General features: G+C 38.2%; 1 protein-coding gene across 1 annotated transcript in view; it reads right to left on the bottom strand.

Annotated features, from left to right (window-relative positions):
- The window catches only part of DSCAM (Down syndrome cell adhesion molecule), a 413,961-nt gene that overhangs the window by 34,199 nt on the left and 361,894 nt on the right, over positions 1-17,868 (bottom strand). Inside the window, exons 24-28 of the mRNA XM_009891369.1 lie at positions 17,863-17,868; positions 17,109-17,297; positions 14,404-14,694; positions 8,920-9,096; positions 2,643-2,673 (exon numbers count right to left, since the gene is read on the bottom strand). The exon at positions 17,863-17,868 is cut by the window's right edge and continues 99 nt beyond it. Of these exons, the coding sequence (XP_009889671.1) occupies positions 2,643-2,673; positions 8,920-9,096; positions 14,404-14,694; positions 17,109-17,297; positions 17,863-17,868 (694 nt within the window). The remainder of the gene's footprint in view (positions 1-2,642; positions 2,674-8,919; positions 9,097-14,403; positions 14,695-17,108; positions 17,298-17,862) is intronic.

Below are 17,868 nucleotides of genomic sequence, written 5' to 3' on the forward strand. Positions count from 1 at the left end.
AAGAGTGTGCATAGGTAAAGAACAGCCCCTTTTAAATAATCTTTCTGGACCTTTAATAAAAAAATACTTACTTGAGTGACTGCTGTATGCAGAGGAGAGGGTTAAACCTATAAAGCTAGTTATGTAAAGGGTTTAAATATGGTGCTCTGGGAACCCAAAGTCATTCTGGGTCCTTGGCAGAAAGTCAGGCCACCTCACAGTTTCCTGATGTCTAAGTTGGTTGTTGTAAAAATATATGGAAAACTAAATCATGAAAATAAGCAGCCTGACAGAGGGTATTTGAGGAGAAAATATTCCTTGACTTGTGTTCAAAATTAGAAAGCTCTGTTGATTGCTATACTAATTTACACTGAACTGTTACAAAGAAGTTGGCTGGGCTGATGCTTTCACCCAAAAGAAACATAAAAAACCTCTGATTCTACAGCAGCAGGGATTTTTATTTGCTAGTTTAAGGTATCGGCAACAAGTTGTGCAGCTCCCATTAAACTGCTAACTGCTGGGGCTTATCCTGCTCCCCAGACGTCTGACTTGCACAGCCAAAGCCAGTGACTTTCAAAGCAAAGACTAAAGCTCCATTCTTAATCCTCTTTACACATGCTCATAGAAATCTCCTCAACGGGGAAGACATGCAAAGCTCTTTCCATCCCTCACACCTTCCTACCATGCAGGGAATCATCTTTTCTGCTTTTTGTCCAATAATAAATGCCAAGGCATAACCCACAGCATACCCTCTTTTTTGGTATTTTTATCATGGCACATTTTGGTGAAAACTAAAAGATATAAAATATCAGGAGCATTATAATATCTGACTATTGCTTTGGAGAGGGCTTATTATCCTTTGATTATTAATGTGCTAAATCTTCAGGAACGTCTAGAGATGGCGGGTAGCTCAGGTTTCGGTTGGAGGTATTTCACAGATTTATCACAAGTGACAGAGCATTTCGCCTGTAGAAACCAGGGTCCCCAAAACCGCATCACTTTGAGAGCTCCAAGTTATAACGTGTCTGCAAAGGTAAGCCTATATCCCCTATTTCCCTTGAAGTACTGTTTTAGTAGTCATTTGCCTTTTAGTAGTCATTTAGTAGTCATTTTAGAAGGCAAATATAAAACATGACAATTTAAGTAAAACAAGATTATTTGTTAATATATGTTAATAAATGAGATTGAGAAACTGACTTGATGATCATATTTCTGTGCTGTTGAAAGCAAAAGCAAAAAGAAACCATGGCAGATGACTTACCTAGAAAACCAGCTCTGAACTAAAGGCTGCAGAGGGACCTGACTGCTCTCTGAGTGCATCAGGCAGGGAGGGCAAAAGAAGCTCTCTAATTTGAAAGCTGACATCAGCAGAGGAAAAATATGAATCAAAACCGAGAGCTTATGTTGGCAGTTGGGTAGAGTTTTCTGAGCGTCAGAGGAGTGACTCTGAAATGGCCTTGCAGACATGGTGATAAGACTAGTGAAGTTAACCAGGGTTAAGGCGGAGGTTTACCAGTTCTGCAGAGATGTTATACATGGTTGTCACTGGGACTGAATATCTTCATTTAGGAGTTTAATCCAGTCCATGCTGGGTTTCTTTAGGGAACAGACTTGCTGCATATGCTAATCTGTGCTGTTTTCTGCAACACCGAAAAATATCGGAGCATATCTTCCTGAAGTTGCTTAAACCTGCAGTCTGCTGCTAGCAGGGGTTTCTAACTGGCAAATAGGAAGGGCATGACGTGACCTGCATGACCAGTCTTGTTAGCATCAGTGGGACTATTCAGATGTATTTGCAGACAGAAAGCATAGAGCTGAGTTTACACTAAACCCATCTGTCACTATGTCTTGGGTAAGTATATTCTTACAATAGCAGGTGAAGTTTATCACGGGTGAGGAAGTCTAGAGTATGGTTCATTTGGAAAACGTCTATGACATTGTCTAATTTGTTGCTTAAAACCAGAAAGACTTTTGAGCAAACCAAAACTCATTTGAACTTAAAAATAATCCCTTGGTGATCCCATTTTCAAATACATGCAGCAGTTTTAAAGTTCAGTGTTTTCCCCAGACAAAACAATAAACATTGAAGATATGAAATTTCCATCTTTGAAAGAATTGTGGTGCCAGAATAGTCATTCTATTGTAATTCAACAACTGAATTAGATTTCTGGATGCTGAGCTGATGGAACAGAACTGAAAAATAATAAATGGATTTACCTGCCCCTCTATACCTTCGGGTATAAGCAGCTAGCAATAGTGAATTACATAAATAAAACTGTAAAGTTTAGAAATATTCGCATCCAGGCACTTATTGCCTTCAATCAGATGATCTGTGAAGAACAATTACTTTGGTACGTATTATGAAAATGTTTTTCTGAATAGGACAAATGCCCAAATGGAACTACATAACTTCTTTAATTTAATCGACTGACAAAAGTTCTCAGTTTTTTACCATTGTATTCCCTCACAGATGCTGTCCTCAAATTCTTTTTTCTCCCATATTTAACCAACAATGTGTCCTAGGTCTTAACAGTCAAATGGTGTGTTTTGAAAAATGATTTGGGAATAGAAGGTTTACTTCTGCGTTTGTCCCTATAACTTTTAAATATGATGCCATAGTTGACAGACATTTTTCAGTTTAAAAACATTAAATCTATTCTTACCTCATAAGCATTTCAGCCAAACTCTTTGCATCTAGAAGAAAACAGAAGAAATGTCAGCACAAATGAAAATCTATTTGATAGATTTTTTATTAAGAATTTGAATCAGCCATGTGAAAGAGCACTGTCGTTTCTCAGATCAGAGGCTAATCTCTAAGAGTCATCGCTTTTGCTGAAACTGCGTTTTACTACATTACAACTTTAGGCCTCAGACAACCCTGTTCCTCAATAGCATCAAAAATGCTTCAAGAAGTACAAGCTTGAGTAGAAAACTGTTTAAGTAGAAGAAAAAAAACACTACAGAAACTTAATAAAAGTAGAAACAGTTTAGCAAATAATGGGGATCTCCCTTCATGCCACCGTTAGCAAATGAACAGGTGAGGAAGGAAGAAAAGGCAAGAAGACAAAAATGTTGCCATCCATCTCTGGGCAGAAGCCAAACCCAAGCTGGATGAGCAATTGCTGACCTTCCATTTCCAAACCAAACCTTAGTGCATAAAGGTCTGAGCAAGAGAGGTCTGCAAGGAGTTGACTTGTTTGGTTGGTCTCCCATATGAAGGCTTTCCCACAGCAATAATTCACAAATACTACTGGGTGTTCAGATGGCAGTCTATACACAAAACAGGAGGTAGCTTATACCCACATGGATCAGCCCTGCAAAATGAGGCACTGCTGAAGGAGAAATATTCCTTTTGTTGTTGTCATTGCTGTTCTTATTAGCATAAAATCCTTTGGGGTTATCATTATTCTGGCACATATCAGACCAAAGGACACAGCTGAAGTTCTGGTTCACCCAGTGTTCTTCAGGTAGCTTTCTGTAAAACTTTATCAACATAATATAAGGATTTCTGTAGTATTATTCAGCAAAAAAAGACAGCTACGCTTTGTTCTCCTGTAGTCTGCTGCTAAACAAACTCACTTAAAAATGCTGACTCCAGAGTCCTTAAGTATATCACACAGCAACAAAGCAGCCTTTTGTGCAACCGAGTGAAGCAAATCTGAGAAGAGAACAATTCTAAGTCTTCAAGGAACTCTCCTGTTATGTGGAACTTTAAATTTCTTCTTTTATCTGCCACTTGTAAATCTACCAGCACCTGCCACGACATTTACTCAATTTGTCTTTATTTTCTCCATTTCACTTCTGAAACCATTATTATTCCGTAATCAAATCTTGGGTCTCCTACGTCTACAACAATTTCCTTGTCTGTGATCCTATTAAATATCCTCCTTTTAAAAATCAGAAAATGCAAGTAGAAACAAACCGCCATCTTAATACATCACTCTGGCTACATTTGTATTCATTTTTAATAGGAATGGACAAAAGGCTCTTTTTTTTTTCCCGTAAAAAAAAACCAGCAAAACCCCACCATCCACTTTCTACATTCTGTGTTTCTGACACTGTGCCAGCTTGCCTTTCTTAGGCTTTATTCCTCATCTACTACTAAGAAAGCTGAAATACTGTGCTTCCTGTACGTCTGCTTTCTCCACTCCTTTATTTTTAACCTTCCTCTATCCCTTCTCAGAACAAAGCATAGAATCAGAATCAGAGAATATCTCATGTTGGAAGGGATCATTGATAGGTATTGAGTCCATCTCGCATGGCAGATTCATTGTGCAGGGAAGGACTCTTCACCTGCAATGTCCCTTTAATCCAAACAGTGCTCCATTTAGGCACTCAGACTTTCTATTTTTCGCTTTGTTTGAGATTGGCTTTTGCTGTTAACACTTTTGTAAGTAGTACTACGTAGTAGGTGACAATGTCTTTATCACCAGTCTACCCCTGCTGCTGCTTCCAAATGACATCAGAGATAGTCTTCTGAATTCTAAGGACCCAGGAAGGGACCCAGTTCTTTTGAAGAATACAAAAAAAAAAAAAAAAAGAAGGTCCGGTAACAAATCCTTTTTTTTTTTTTTCAGTAAACTTTATGATGTTTCTTGTTATTCTGGCTGCACTAGGATCATGAAGAGACTTATGCACACCTAATAACGGTGATTTAATATGCAAATATTGTTTTCATCCAGCCAGCAGCTTTTCTGAAGCAATTGCTGCCTCCTTAAGTGAAGACTATGAATACATTCACAACTCAAGAAAAGCTGAACGAACAAAGTTGAAGGTTGCTTGGCTCAATGTCATTCAGTTTGCCTTTTAGATTTGTTTACCAGGATTAAATGACAAAGAACCTCCCTCACAAGTTCTCAGGTCCTGCACAGCATATAGCTGTGTTCCATGCTGCATCAGGAAAAAAATATTATGTTCTCACCATTAAATGTACATAGAACATATTCAAATGCACATTTACATATATGCATTCTCAGGCAAAGACATGCAAAGGAGATTGTGCATCTTGAATCAAAAATAACATAAGACATTATGCAAGACCGTGTTACATGTCAAAAGCTGAATGAGGAAGCACTGCAGGAAAAAAAAAAAAAGTAACTCCATCAGCAGGGTTTAAATGTACTAATTATTCAAGCAGATTGTTATAATGGTCAGCAGCATTACTGTTGTTAATGATGGCTGTACTGGGCACACAGGCTAGTGTAGGACTGGACCAAAACAAATGTTCCAAGAAGGTAAGGATCTTACATATCGGTCAAAGCAAAACCCAGAATCCTAAAAGCAACTGAATATGATAACAGTGTGTCCAAAATGTCAGCTACAGGAGAAATGCTAGTTTCACAAACCAATTAGTATAGACAGTGGATTGTAATGTGTATTTCCTACATTATACTTTTGATCAGTAAATTGAGAATACTTCATAAAATGAGGCAATGCCCTGCCAGTGTCCTCTCTCTCAGCTTTCAGGTGGGGAAAACAGGGTTCAGGGAAACCATGAATGACAGAGTGAAGGAGCCAATCTTCTGCTCCGACCAAGCATCGCCCCATGCCTTAGTGAAAAAGACAAACTGCTCCTCACCATGGGTTTGACACATGGTGGTGCTGACAGGCACCGACCCAGAGACAGCCCTCACTTCCATTTGCTGGGGCAGCTGCCTTTAAAATTCTTAACACATTTGGCTTACCCCCCTGGGAAATCAGGGGCCGTGATACAGTTTTAAATTGCATTCTGTGACTCCTGAACTCTCATGCTGTGCTGATACTTTCTTCTTGGATTAAGGTGGGTTGGACTTAAAAACAAAGGGAAAACTGTTACGGTAGTAGTGGAGCTAGGTTAATAGTAAGGAGAAAGAGCAGTAAGTCATCAAGTTTCTATTGTAATATATGCTGACCTACTGAATGCCTGTATGAACTTCAGCAGTCAATTGACCTTCTTGTGACCTGACCTGTGGAATCACTAAACTGAGCAAAAATCAGGACTTTGCTTTCTTTCTAAACAGAGTACTCCTGCAGAAATAAATCATACTGGGCATGACAGAGGAGGAATACAAAGCTTTACCTGTCCCTACATGCTAAAAGAAGGAGTAAACGGATTAAGAATGGAGAGACTGCTGTTCTTATGCTACATTTGCCCCACAGAAACTGGAACCATAAACCCATTGTCTATAAGTACAGATACAAATGTTTGCATGCAGAATGTACTGCAAATTAATCTGCAATTTCTGATCTTCTGTGTCAAGCAGGTTCAAAGGAAACACATCCCCTGGACCTACAAAAGCAAGAATTACATCTGTAACTTGTATAAATTCTTTCAGAATGTCCCACTGGGGAAACCATTGTTTCTGATGTAGACTAGAGGAAAGTTGGTGGTATGATCATGATTTAGGAAAAATGAGTCCTGTGCCTTAAAGAAACTCCAGCAGGTGACACATATCAAATGATAAGGACAGGATTTCAATTTCAAAACTCATTCAGATGAAAGTTGACCACAACTACTAGAGCAGAACATTTTTTTTTAAGTTAGGAGATCAGAAAAACTTGCACACAGGGTTTTTTTAGAGAACTTAGTGAGTTCTGCGGAACAGCAATACTGACTGTCAGTAAGACTTTTAGAACAAGAAAAAACCTCCAGAAGAGCAGAAAATGGCTAACATGGGATCAGCCTTCAAAAAGAATGAATAAAACCAATATGATTTACTGACGTTGTATCAATCACATCTTGGCAATGAGCAAAAGGATGAAAAAAATGGAATGAAGCTTGATGAAATGAATTAGAGGAGATGGAAAAAATGAGGCCAATCAATATAGACTTATGGTCAATCAGCTATGTCAAGCAAAGTTGATTGTTTTAAAATGAGATTAAAATTCACTGAGAATTGCTGACATTGAAAAAAATCTTACTGAGATATGATTAAATAACATTAAAATATTATATTTATATTTCTCCAGAGCAAAGGTCTTGGTGCCTTAAATAACAAAGTAGCATGGTGCAAAAAATTAACACAGCAGACATTTTACATGGGTTTCAAAATATTCAAAATACAATTTTAAGCAGAGAATCATTGTTTAGTATTTATTTTCATCATGCACCATGGGACATCACACTGTTGATACTTTTATCAGTGGTCTGGAGTAAATGAAATAATATCTAATAAAATTTTGAAAATTACACAAGAATTAGGTAGCTAAAATATAATGAAAATGCCAGGTCAGTAAAGAACTTCAGTCCCCGTATTTCAGACAGAAGTATAGCTGGTCCAGATGGTTGGGATGTTGAGCTGTAGCTTGACAAAGTCAGGTAAGAAGCGAGACACAACTTTTACAGAAATGGTCGCTAAATACTTACAACTTTTTTCAAAAATACTGATTAATTCTTTGTCACTGCCTATGTTTAAGTGAAGATCAGATGTTTTTCTAAATTTCTATATTCTGAGAGGAAATAATTCAAAGTAGCCTTACGCAAAAGCCATACTGGCCAGTGATCATCAGCCTTCCTTAAGGGACTGTAACTCAAGAATCTATGAATACTTGGAAATTAACCATGGAAAACTAAATGTGCACAGCCATCGTTTCCTGGAGCCAAGGAGCTCAAAATATCCTGCTCATTACTGGATGGAATTCCACAGTGTTTCTGAGGAGATAAGATAACACTTTCTTCATCCTTAATCCACCACTTTTTGATGAAAAGAACTTCACAGAGGTAAATGACTTAAAAGATTTTGAATAAGAAAGTTATTAAACAAGCTAAAGCTTCCAGATGCCCTGATTTCCAGAGCTGTGTGTGAACCATAAGAATGGTTGTCCTCTTTGATCTACAAATTTGCCCATGCCCAGGAACCCTGTATTTGCTTTTTTTGCAAAAACATCCAAAACATTGTTGTAAAAGACAAAATGAGAACCAAAAGATAGATGAGTAGATGTTAAGGTGAGATGGGATACACAGGGTTGGCCCTGGTTTTAATATATATCATGATCATATTTTGATTAAAATATAACTAACTAAACAATTTGGTGGCTCTTGGAAATGATTATTCATTTTTTGCAGGTGATAAATTGCTTTGAGATGTATTCAGTGTGTGATTTGAAAGGTTTTTTTCCCAAATACCTTCAGCGTAAGGTCTGCTGTTGTGTTCTAATGCAAAACCTGCAGCGCCAAGTGCAGAAGTGGCAGACTGCAAGGGCAAAAAAACTGGCTGTGGCTCAGCCAGGGGTATTTACTCAAGGATTGACGAAGTTGAATGAATTCACAGATCTAAAACTTATCCACATAGCAAACACCTTAATTTGAATAAGGATTAGAGAAAATTACAGATCAGCGACAATGAAAGGTCAGTGAACAATGAAGTGTTGTAATAGTTCTGTTATAACACATAGGGAAAAAGAGGTGGTAACAAATCTGAGAATATATGGTTTACATATACGTTTTATATATAGAGAAATATGGTTTCTATAGAATATATGTTTCTATATGTTTCTGTAGAATATGCTTTCTAGCTTACTCACATGTGGTACTTTCATTTTATAATATAGGAATCATGGTGTGCATCTTCTGGAAAACTGAAATCCCCCCATCTTCAGAACATCTGATTTTACACTTCGAAAAAAAATCTGATTTTAGGTTGTCGAGACCATTCACAAGGGAAAGAAACAACAAAAAAGGGAAAACAAACAAACATGAACAGATGAGGATTATTTTCCTTTCCCTGCATGCAAATTAATAACAATGGATGCAAGAGTCATTTTTTAGAAACTTACTACCAAATGAAAAAGAACCAATTTCTGTAGAAAACCCACATACTTTGTTGCCTCATGTCTGTTACATATTTCAGGAAAATGACACCAACTGGGGATGGAACAGTTTGGTCACTTGCAGCCCCACTTGTGCTTTCATATTCAGGGAATATGCATATGTAGAAATAAGTGCCACAGCTCTCATCTTACCTCGCAGCCTCTTCAGTCTCTGCTCCCTCCTCCTCCTCCGCACGATCAGCAGCATCACAAAAAGCAGCAAGACCCCAACCAAGATACAGGAGATGGTCACCAGCATCTTTAGCCCTTCGTTGGTCGCCAGCCCTTCCTCACTTTGCACAACTGACTTAATGAGTGGAGGGATTGTACCTGGAAAAAGTGTCATGATATTAGATGCCTACCAATGCAGACAAAAGATTGACCTCTCAGGGAATATGGCATGTTATATGCTTCAGCTGCATGCAGACCATTAAGAAGGATTTGTCACGTTCAGGGTGGATGCTATGTTTGCAGGTGTAACGGCCATGCACACGTAACCAGTCACACTGGTAACAAGGTACTGGCTGCAGAGACTCGTAGATTATCAGAAATCAAGAAAACGTGCATTCATTGATGAAATAAATGCCCATTACACAGTCAAATACTAAGATTAATTTTAAGTCATATTAAATCATTACAAAGCTGTAAGAGATCTCAGAATTACTAACTATGTATATTACTCCTTACTATGGGAAAATAGCACTGCTGCAACATATTCTAACCTTCTGCTGGGCTTTTCTTTATAACGAGCGTGTTTGACAAAGTTCATTTTGTGCTACATACATCAGATGAATCCTTTGCACAGAAACATTCTTATATCACGTCTTAGGGGAGCAGCAGTGATATTGATCTGAAATTCAGACAGCCAACCTGATGCTACTTTGCTAAAGAGTGTCTGGCATAATACTCATCAGTAAAGCAGGAGAGTAACACTGGATAGAAACAATCAGATTTTGAGAGTGAAACGAGGGAAATGAATCTACAAACTACCGGCATCAGCAGGCAGCTCACTTTTTCATTTTGGGACACATTTGCATTTTGAATATACCTGGCTTCCTGGTAATATATATAGCTTGAACTTTTCAATTCTCTTTTTCTTTACTTCTAAAGGACGTGAGAAGAATGCAGCACTTTCTCTGAAAGGCTGTTTAGTCATGGAAGGCTTCTCACTCATTTCCTGATTACTATTAAACTGCTGAATGCAACCACAAATGAGGCTATAAAACGTGGATTTGTTTGAAATGGGTAGAAATACGCAAGTATTGTGAACTGTGATGACTTTTGATGGAAGCTATTCAATTTTAACCAGCTACTGAAACATAAAAGTGGCTACTTACTTGCTAAAAGGATAGGAGGATGAGATAGAAAAACAGGCACATCCTTTTTCACATTTTAATTGCTGCATTGAGTGATATAGTAATATCTCATTATGTACCATACAGTATCAGAAAAATAAAAAAAAAAAGTGATATGATGCAGTACAATGTGAGTGCCATAACCACAGTGAAAATGTAGAATTCTAAGCCATGTTTTTTTCAGAAGAGCTATTTGAGTTGCATATAATGAGAAGAGCAGTTCCCTAAAGGGATGAAGATAAACAGAAAAGATTTAACTATCCAAGCCCATACCAGTACTTCGGAAAAATTATTTTCTTACAATTGCATTTTGAATATTTTTATACTGTTCCATTGCAGTTCTTCCCCATAATTTTCCTTCTTTTTCTAATTTTCCATTTCTTGGAATAAATACACAGCAGATTTTTTTCCTCTTATCTTAACTCAGATGCCGTTTTTGCACTACTCTAAAGGCAAAGACAATTATTAGATGAAATGGAAAGCACTTCAAGCCCCTGAAGGTAATACTAATAACTCTCTCGAAATCCTCCTTAACCTTCCTGAATACTAAAGGGCCAAATTTTGCTCTGAATTAAAGTCCCACAGACCATTGGCTAAAGACTGTTGAGTTCAAGATTACCTAAATTTATGTCTTGTTCTCCTTAATACTTTGACGAAAATCAAATTAAAAGTGGCCTTAATTTTAGTTAAACCTTCAGTGTTTAGGAAAGTGATTATAATTTTCCATACCTCTTCCAAGGATAGTGTAAATTTTATAACACTAAATACAGGCAGTACAAGCTTAATTAAAAAAAGATACTGCAAGTTTATATATCCTTTGCAGTATCCATTCGTGGATATTCAGCAATTGTACTAGAAATTACCAAAAACTAAACCTGCTATCCATTGAGAAAACACCATTTCAGCATTTGTTGTCATTCTAAGTGTTGTCTGGGTGTGAAAAAGTCAAAGCTTTTCTCAGAACAAAGTCCCAGACAAATTGGTAGGTTTGCTGGTGTTTTGTTTTGTTTTGTTTTTCCCCAGGTTAATTCACCATTGCCCTTTTTTAGCCTGCCTTACTGGTGCTTCATAGATGTCGTAATTTGAATGTCTCCGACTCCAGTTTCCCTTACGTTGCAGCCCTTCCAGTGTGTCCCATTGCACCTTGTGACTTTAGGACTACCAAGTGTTTTCCTGTGTCCTAACTGTTCTTCATGGTAGGAAGTCGCATGGTGGGCTAGAATCAATTAGCATAGCTTAGAGCAGCTACCAAGCTGATCTGATTTAATGTCAGGGCTACTGAGTAGCTGATCTCTGAGTTGGAAAGCTCCTTTGCAGTGCTGCACACTACAGCTGCACATTGCTAAAAATACCTCCTTAAGTATTGAGTGCAAATGTTCTGAAAAACAAAGGGCGGGAAGGTCATAAAATCTGTAAGCTGAAAATGGTTAGCTGAAATATCTATGAACGGAAAGGAAAAAGTTGCATGTAGATCTGTCATTAACCTTTTGACCTAATTCACCACAGAGATTTAAGGTAAAGGATACTTAGCCATGATATTTCTCAGGAGCTCTCTCTCAGATAACAATCAGCTGCTGCAGTGCAAACAAAATGACTGAAAAACCACGTAACTCAAGGATTTCTACACAGTTTACGAAGGCTTTATCTTAAGACCGCTAAAGCTGCTAAGCTTGTTCTTGGCATTTGGTATCCGAGAACTTTCATACACATATTATCTAATCTTCAAAGTACTATCCTTGTATCTGTTTTATCCTAAGGGCAGCTGTGACCCCTAGAAGCTGGAAGGGACTAATCTCACATCACAAGACAAATCAATGGTAGAGGTAAGGTTAGTGCTCAAAAGTGGAGCTGGCCAAGAAGTTTCCACTGGCATGCTTTCTGTAAATGAAAAATTCACTCTCTATGAAAGCAAAAATTTCTGCATGAAATATTGATAGAAAATGTTGATTTCTAATCAGACACTATTTTCCAAATCTGAAGCACCTTAAGCCTATGCAGCTTACAAAGGAACAAAGAACGGGGAGGTGGGACTCTGTAGGCACAATTTTTGCTTTAGGAACACTGAAATAGTTCTTCTATGAAATCTCTTATGTGGGAATAGATTATCTAAATTTTCTATAATGATAATAACAATAATCAGTTTATCATTTTAGTTCCGCATCAACCTAACAAATTCAAAAAAATTGAAAAATGAAATTTGCTTTTCCATCCATGTTTTTCTCTCCTAACTTTGCAGTCAGTATTTGAGATCATGCTGCCTCTCTAAGGCACAATATAGTCCTGGCAAAGCACGCTTTACAAAAAAAAAACATCGATGCCATAAATGAGAAATTTTCTAGCTGGCCATAAGCAGTGGCCCACCAAGACATTTAATGCTACAAATATTTGTATTGTTTCATTTTCTCACTTTTAAAGATGCTATACAGCAACACACAAAATCAAATGGCATGCAGGTCACAGTATGTGAAAGCAAGGTAAGTATCATCACCTAACCAAAAAGCAGAGTCTGAAAACATTTCAAATCAGTTCATTGCAAGAATAAGTTTGATTTCACTGCTACCAGTGGGAATTTAAGGCTCTGGACCTGCATTTTCATATAAACTCATTTTAAGGTATGGCTTAAGACTGTTTTGCCCTAGTCATATATAAGTAACAATAACCGTGGATGTAAAGAAAGATCACTGGAAGTTGGATGCTAACTGCATAAAGATACTGGAAAGCAAAGAGGATAGGCTAACTGGCAAGAAATTAACTCATAATACTTGAAAGAGTTGTTATTGACAACATCTGTACTGCTCAGTAAAAAAAGTCTACCTGGCAATATCTGGCAGTATTTGTATAACTACTGCTTGGATCTTGGTTTTCTGTAGGCCTCTAAAGTGCTGAGACAAAAACTTTCTCTTAATTTTTTAGACTGTCTGAAGTAACATGAGGACTGTGTGGCAGCTTACCGAAATGGTATTTTCTCAGAAAAACATGAGGGGTTGTGCTATTTGCAAAAGGGTGAGCTGTGAGGGCGTGTGTCGTTAACGATCTGCAAGAACTGACGAGTACCTAGCGCAAAGACTGGGACAGCATTAGTGGATGAGTAAGATGCTGAGGTTTAAACCCTGCCCGATTCACGTCCCACACTTCTGAGCGGAAATGGTCCCTGTTGCTTGCTCTTCCCTGAGCTGTACATGGGTATTGTCCTGTAGAGTGGCAGTTTGTGTGGGACAAAACTGTGGCAGGGACATGTGTTACCAACACAGAGTTATGAACAATTAACAATTTGGTGCTGTTGCTGGACAATTACTACTTCTTGTTTGAACTTGCTCACTGGTCCGGTTGTTTAATTTAACAATACAGATGTTGCCAAGAGGTTGCACAATAGAGCACAATATCCCTGGCAACACAACAACATTTGACATGTCTCCAGAAAAGCTCTGGCAATTCACACTAGAGCAATTCAAGAGATTGCCATCTGGAGCCATCTGTACTGCCTTTTTGCCAGAAATACAGCCGTTTCCCACTATAGAGCCAGCAGAAGCACACATGTGCCACCATCACTCTCAATAAACACGCCAGGGTACGAGCTGGAGCGACTGACAAATTGGCGTGTTTGCTTTTGCCCTCTTGTTCTGGCCTTTGCAGGGTAGGCAATAACCCCCGGCAGAAGGGCAGGATGCAACAATTCCTTCATCCCCTGTGCCCTGCTGCTGGGCATGACAGAGCCATCTGTCATGGCCATTAGTTTCACTCTCGCCCGTCTGTAAATAGGGATAATAGCATTGCCATTGCTTTGCCCTTGGAGGACATTGTCCGGAGGCTTTCCCAGAAGACAAGCTAGTTAGCTGCTGGGTTGTGTCATATAATGGAGTTTGAGCTGTGTCACAGGGACGTTGCATGGAATAGCAATGAGGCCAGCCACTGCCATGAATGGCTGCAGGAACCAATTGTATGGGAGACAAAAATTTCATGGAAGTGATGCATGAAATACTAGCAAATGCTTCTGTGACCACTGGAACTAATGACACCTAGTGTCCTACGGTTACGTGTCTCATGGTTGATTGACTTTGGTGCTGCAGCTTTTCCTCAGTGAGGACAAATAAACAATTTCTCTTTTCTGCCTGGCAGCCTGTTGTCATGAAATCCGTAGGCATTTTGCGTCTTTGTGACTGTCACCCCTCTGTCAGAATGGCTAGCAGATTCAAAAAGGGTTTTATGGGGGGAAAAAAGAAAGATAAGCAAGAAAATCACATTAAAAACTATCTCAGACATGTAAATACAAAGATATACTTACTGCCATCATAATTGAGCGTTGCAAATTTGGCTTGTTTCTCTGCACAGCCAGCACTGTTGCACACTCTCATTTGAAGTTCATACCAGGTTGCCTCCTGGAGGTCATATAGTATGTAGGACTTTGACAGGGATGTCCGCTGAGCGGTTGTCCAGACGGTTGTCCCAAATGGCCGGTACTCAAGGGTGAAGGAAGTGATGGGACAGCCACCGTCATTCCAGCCTATCAGGTTCAGTCTCACTCTTGTGGTGTTGATACTAGCAAAGAGCTCTTGTTCCTTTGAAAACTGCGGTTCTAGAAGCAATGATATATTTCAAGTGAAATGCTTAAGTGTTACTGATATAGGACTCTCAAAAATATCAAATTAAGAAAATAATTTTTAGGAAAATCATAACTTCATCTTAAACTCAATGTCTACATATTCAACATCCCCCCCCCCGTCATTTCTCTTTCCTTGTTACTTTGACTCTCAACATATTTTGTTGCATTATGTTGAAGTTTGAATATCTCAAGACAAAGAAGGTTTGTTAAATGTGTTTTTCACATTTTGATGCAGAATCACAAACCTAGATTTTCAAATCCATATGTGAAAAAATATCCATACATTTCTGCATGGACCTGACTTGCTGGATTGCATGTACTGGCATGAGTCAACTTGTAAATCTAGTGCAGACGCGTCATATCAGTAAAAGCCCCTGCTCACTGCTATGCAAAAGTGAAAGGATTCAGAACACCATATAGAGATACCACAGAAGACAAATACACTTGAAGATTGTCCGTTGGTGCTCCAGTCTTCTTTCTAATCTTCTTTTGAAGTGGAATTGAACACAATTTTGTTTGAGAGTATGGAGGTTTTAATTTGCAGAAAATGACAATTTTGAAGAACTTGCAAGTAAAAATCAATTTAAAAAAACATTAATCTGTTGACATTGAACATTATATATTTGAAAATAATATATACTTTGAATTTTTATTTCTGAGTTAAGATGCTTCTATTCAGAAAGGGGATGACATTTCTATTTACTTCTCCTGCTTTGGGATCAAATTCTTGTTTCTGTTGATATATACATTAAAGTTTTTTTGACAGTTCAACGTAATACAGGAGTAATGACAGTAAAAGTGGCACCTTAGAATTGAAATAATGACAGTAGGTGGACAAGACGGGATTTCAACAAATGTAATTTATATTAAATGCTACTGTAGAGCACTTAAAAGTATTACTGCTATTTGCTTAGCAGAAACAAAATATTTTTACTATTGGAAGTTATACCTAATGTGATTAAAATTATCTATAATTTATTTTTTTTATTCTATATAATAAAGGATAACTTATCCAATGAGAGTCTTTTTTGCCATTCTTGTGCCTTGATGAGATGTACCAAAATGTACTCTTTTCTAAATTCTACAGGAATCTAAAAGAAACTGGTGATTCCAGCTGTGTATTATGAACTATTTCAACTGGCTCTGTTAATAGTTTTGGACAGAGATGTCTGGAGCTGCCACTTTAATGAGAATGATCTCAGCATTCTAAATCACACAGTACCTAGTTAAGCCTGTAAATGTAACACAGGTAGTTTCCAGGCATGTGTATCTAGTCCCAGAGAAACTCAAAAGATTGGGAGATCTGCTTTCTCATGAACCATTTGCATGTTATCTGAAGTATGTGTAAACATTACATTTCATGCAAAGAAAACTAGAACACTCAACTTCTACTTCTTTCTTCCCGGACTATTGATAATCTCAGCACGTACGCAGCTGATCTGCAGTCTCCCCTGAGCTTCATCAAGTCATACCAATCACGCCTACTGCATGCCAGGTCTTCCCTATGCCACTGAGCATCAAATGAAATGCCCACCGTGATGTGATGCTTGGGAGATTTGCAACAGCACAGGTATGATGAATAGCATAAAAAAGGGCAGATGTACCTATCACAGTAAACCACCTTTATTATGAAACTGTTTCCAAATCAAAGTATTTCTTACCACTGGTGAAGAGATGCAAGATGAGGTGATCCTTAGAGCATTATGCAAACCTACTCCACACTGTTGACTCAGGGGTAATACTTCCTAAAGTGCCTCTTTAAAAGGGTCTGTTGCAAAATTTACTCGTAATTCTGACACATACTTGCAATGTGGAACTACCCTCAGCAACCAGGACCGTGGAACCCATTTCTGAGTTAGGTAAGAATTCCACAAATTTTGGCTGTTTCATCTTGCAGAGCTTTATGCAAATTTTTCCTTTATTTTTGACATTTATCCTGTTTAAAGGGTGGTACTTGAATGGCTCCTGCAATACCAGCTTAGAGCAGATATGAGACATTAGGTTCATTTCCTCTACACATAAATCTTCCAAATCTTCCCCATCCAGACAAATAAAGCCCTGAATTTTTACAACAAGAGACGAATCAATTTCCTAATGGCAATAGCAGTAGCTGGAATTGCTATAGCCTATGATAATGGAGACATACCCTTCCCAAACAACTACCAACCCATCTTAGAAAAAAAGCGTTAGGCAAATAAGGAAAGAACATCAGCCAGTATTTGTCTCAAGTCCTGCAGCCACAGCCTCTTCTGTCGTGGCATGGATGCAACTGGAAATATTTCCAAAGCCAATAATATTAAACTATGCAATATGTCTTCTCATCAAACCAAGATCTACAGCAGAATGCAACAGATTCAGCTGAGCAAAGGGGATGGAAATTAACATACCTTTTCCAAGCGTTTTGGCCTCAATGATCTCACTGATGCGTCCTGGCCCCACTCCGTTCTGAGCAGTTAGAGTAAACTTGTACCAAGTGCCACATTTCAGTGTTTCTAAACGGTACGACCTCTCACTAGGGCTAATGGGAAAACTACCCCACTGCTCACTGTTATCTTCTGAGTACTGCAAAATATAACCTGGAGGCAAAGCACAGATGGCAATGATAAGCCAGACACAGACCACAAATTTTGCAGGTAATATGACACGTCTTTTTAAAGACCTAATAAAACTAGAAAAATCCCATACACAGCAAGACATACAGCTCTCCCCTGACTAAAAGATACCAGGCAATACATTTTGCCTCCCCTTACAACAGCTTAAATACCATTTTTATGATCGCTTCAAAGGAAGAAGAAAGGGATAGACATTTCTAAACACCCTTCAATCAGCAACAAAGACCAGATGATGAACCTGCATCCTCAAAAATGAATGGGTAGAGATTACATGTCTGGAAAATCAGACAGATTAACTGTCATAACAGCTGAGGGTATGCTGGAAGAAAGTGATTAAATCTGTGATTAAACTAACACAAAGAGAAACTGCAATTTACTGAAAGCTGTTATCACTATGATAGTGCACATTAAGCACTGACAGCAATAGACTGCTTTGTTTTTCTTTTTTGTAGCCATTCATAATTATATACTAATCCTATCAACATATGATAATTTAGTAAGAAGTTGCAATTAACCTGAATTATATTACCTCGGA

Source organism: Charadrius vociferus, unplaced genomic scaffold (assembly GCF_000708025.1).
Source record: "Charadrius vociferus isolate BGI_N301 unplaced genomic scaffold, ASM70802v2 scaffold298, whole genome shotgun sequence".
NCBI classification, from domain to species: Eukaryota; Metazoa; Chordata; class Aves; order Charadriiformes; family Charadriidae; genus Charadrius; species Charadrius vociferus.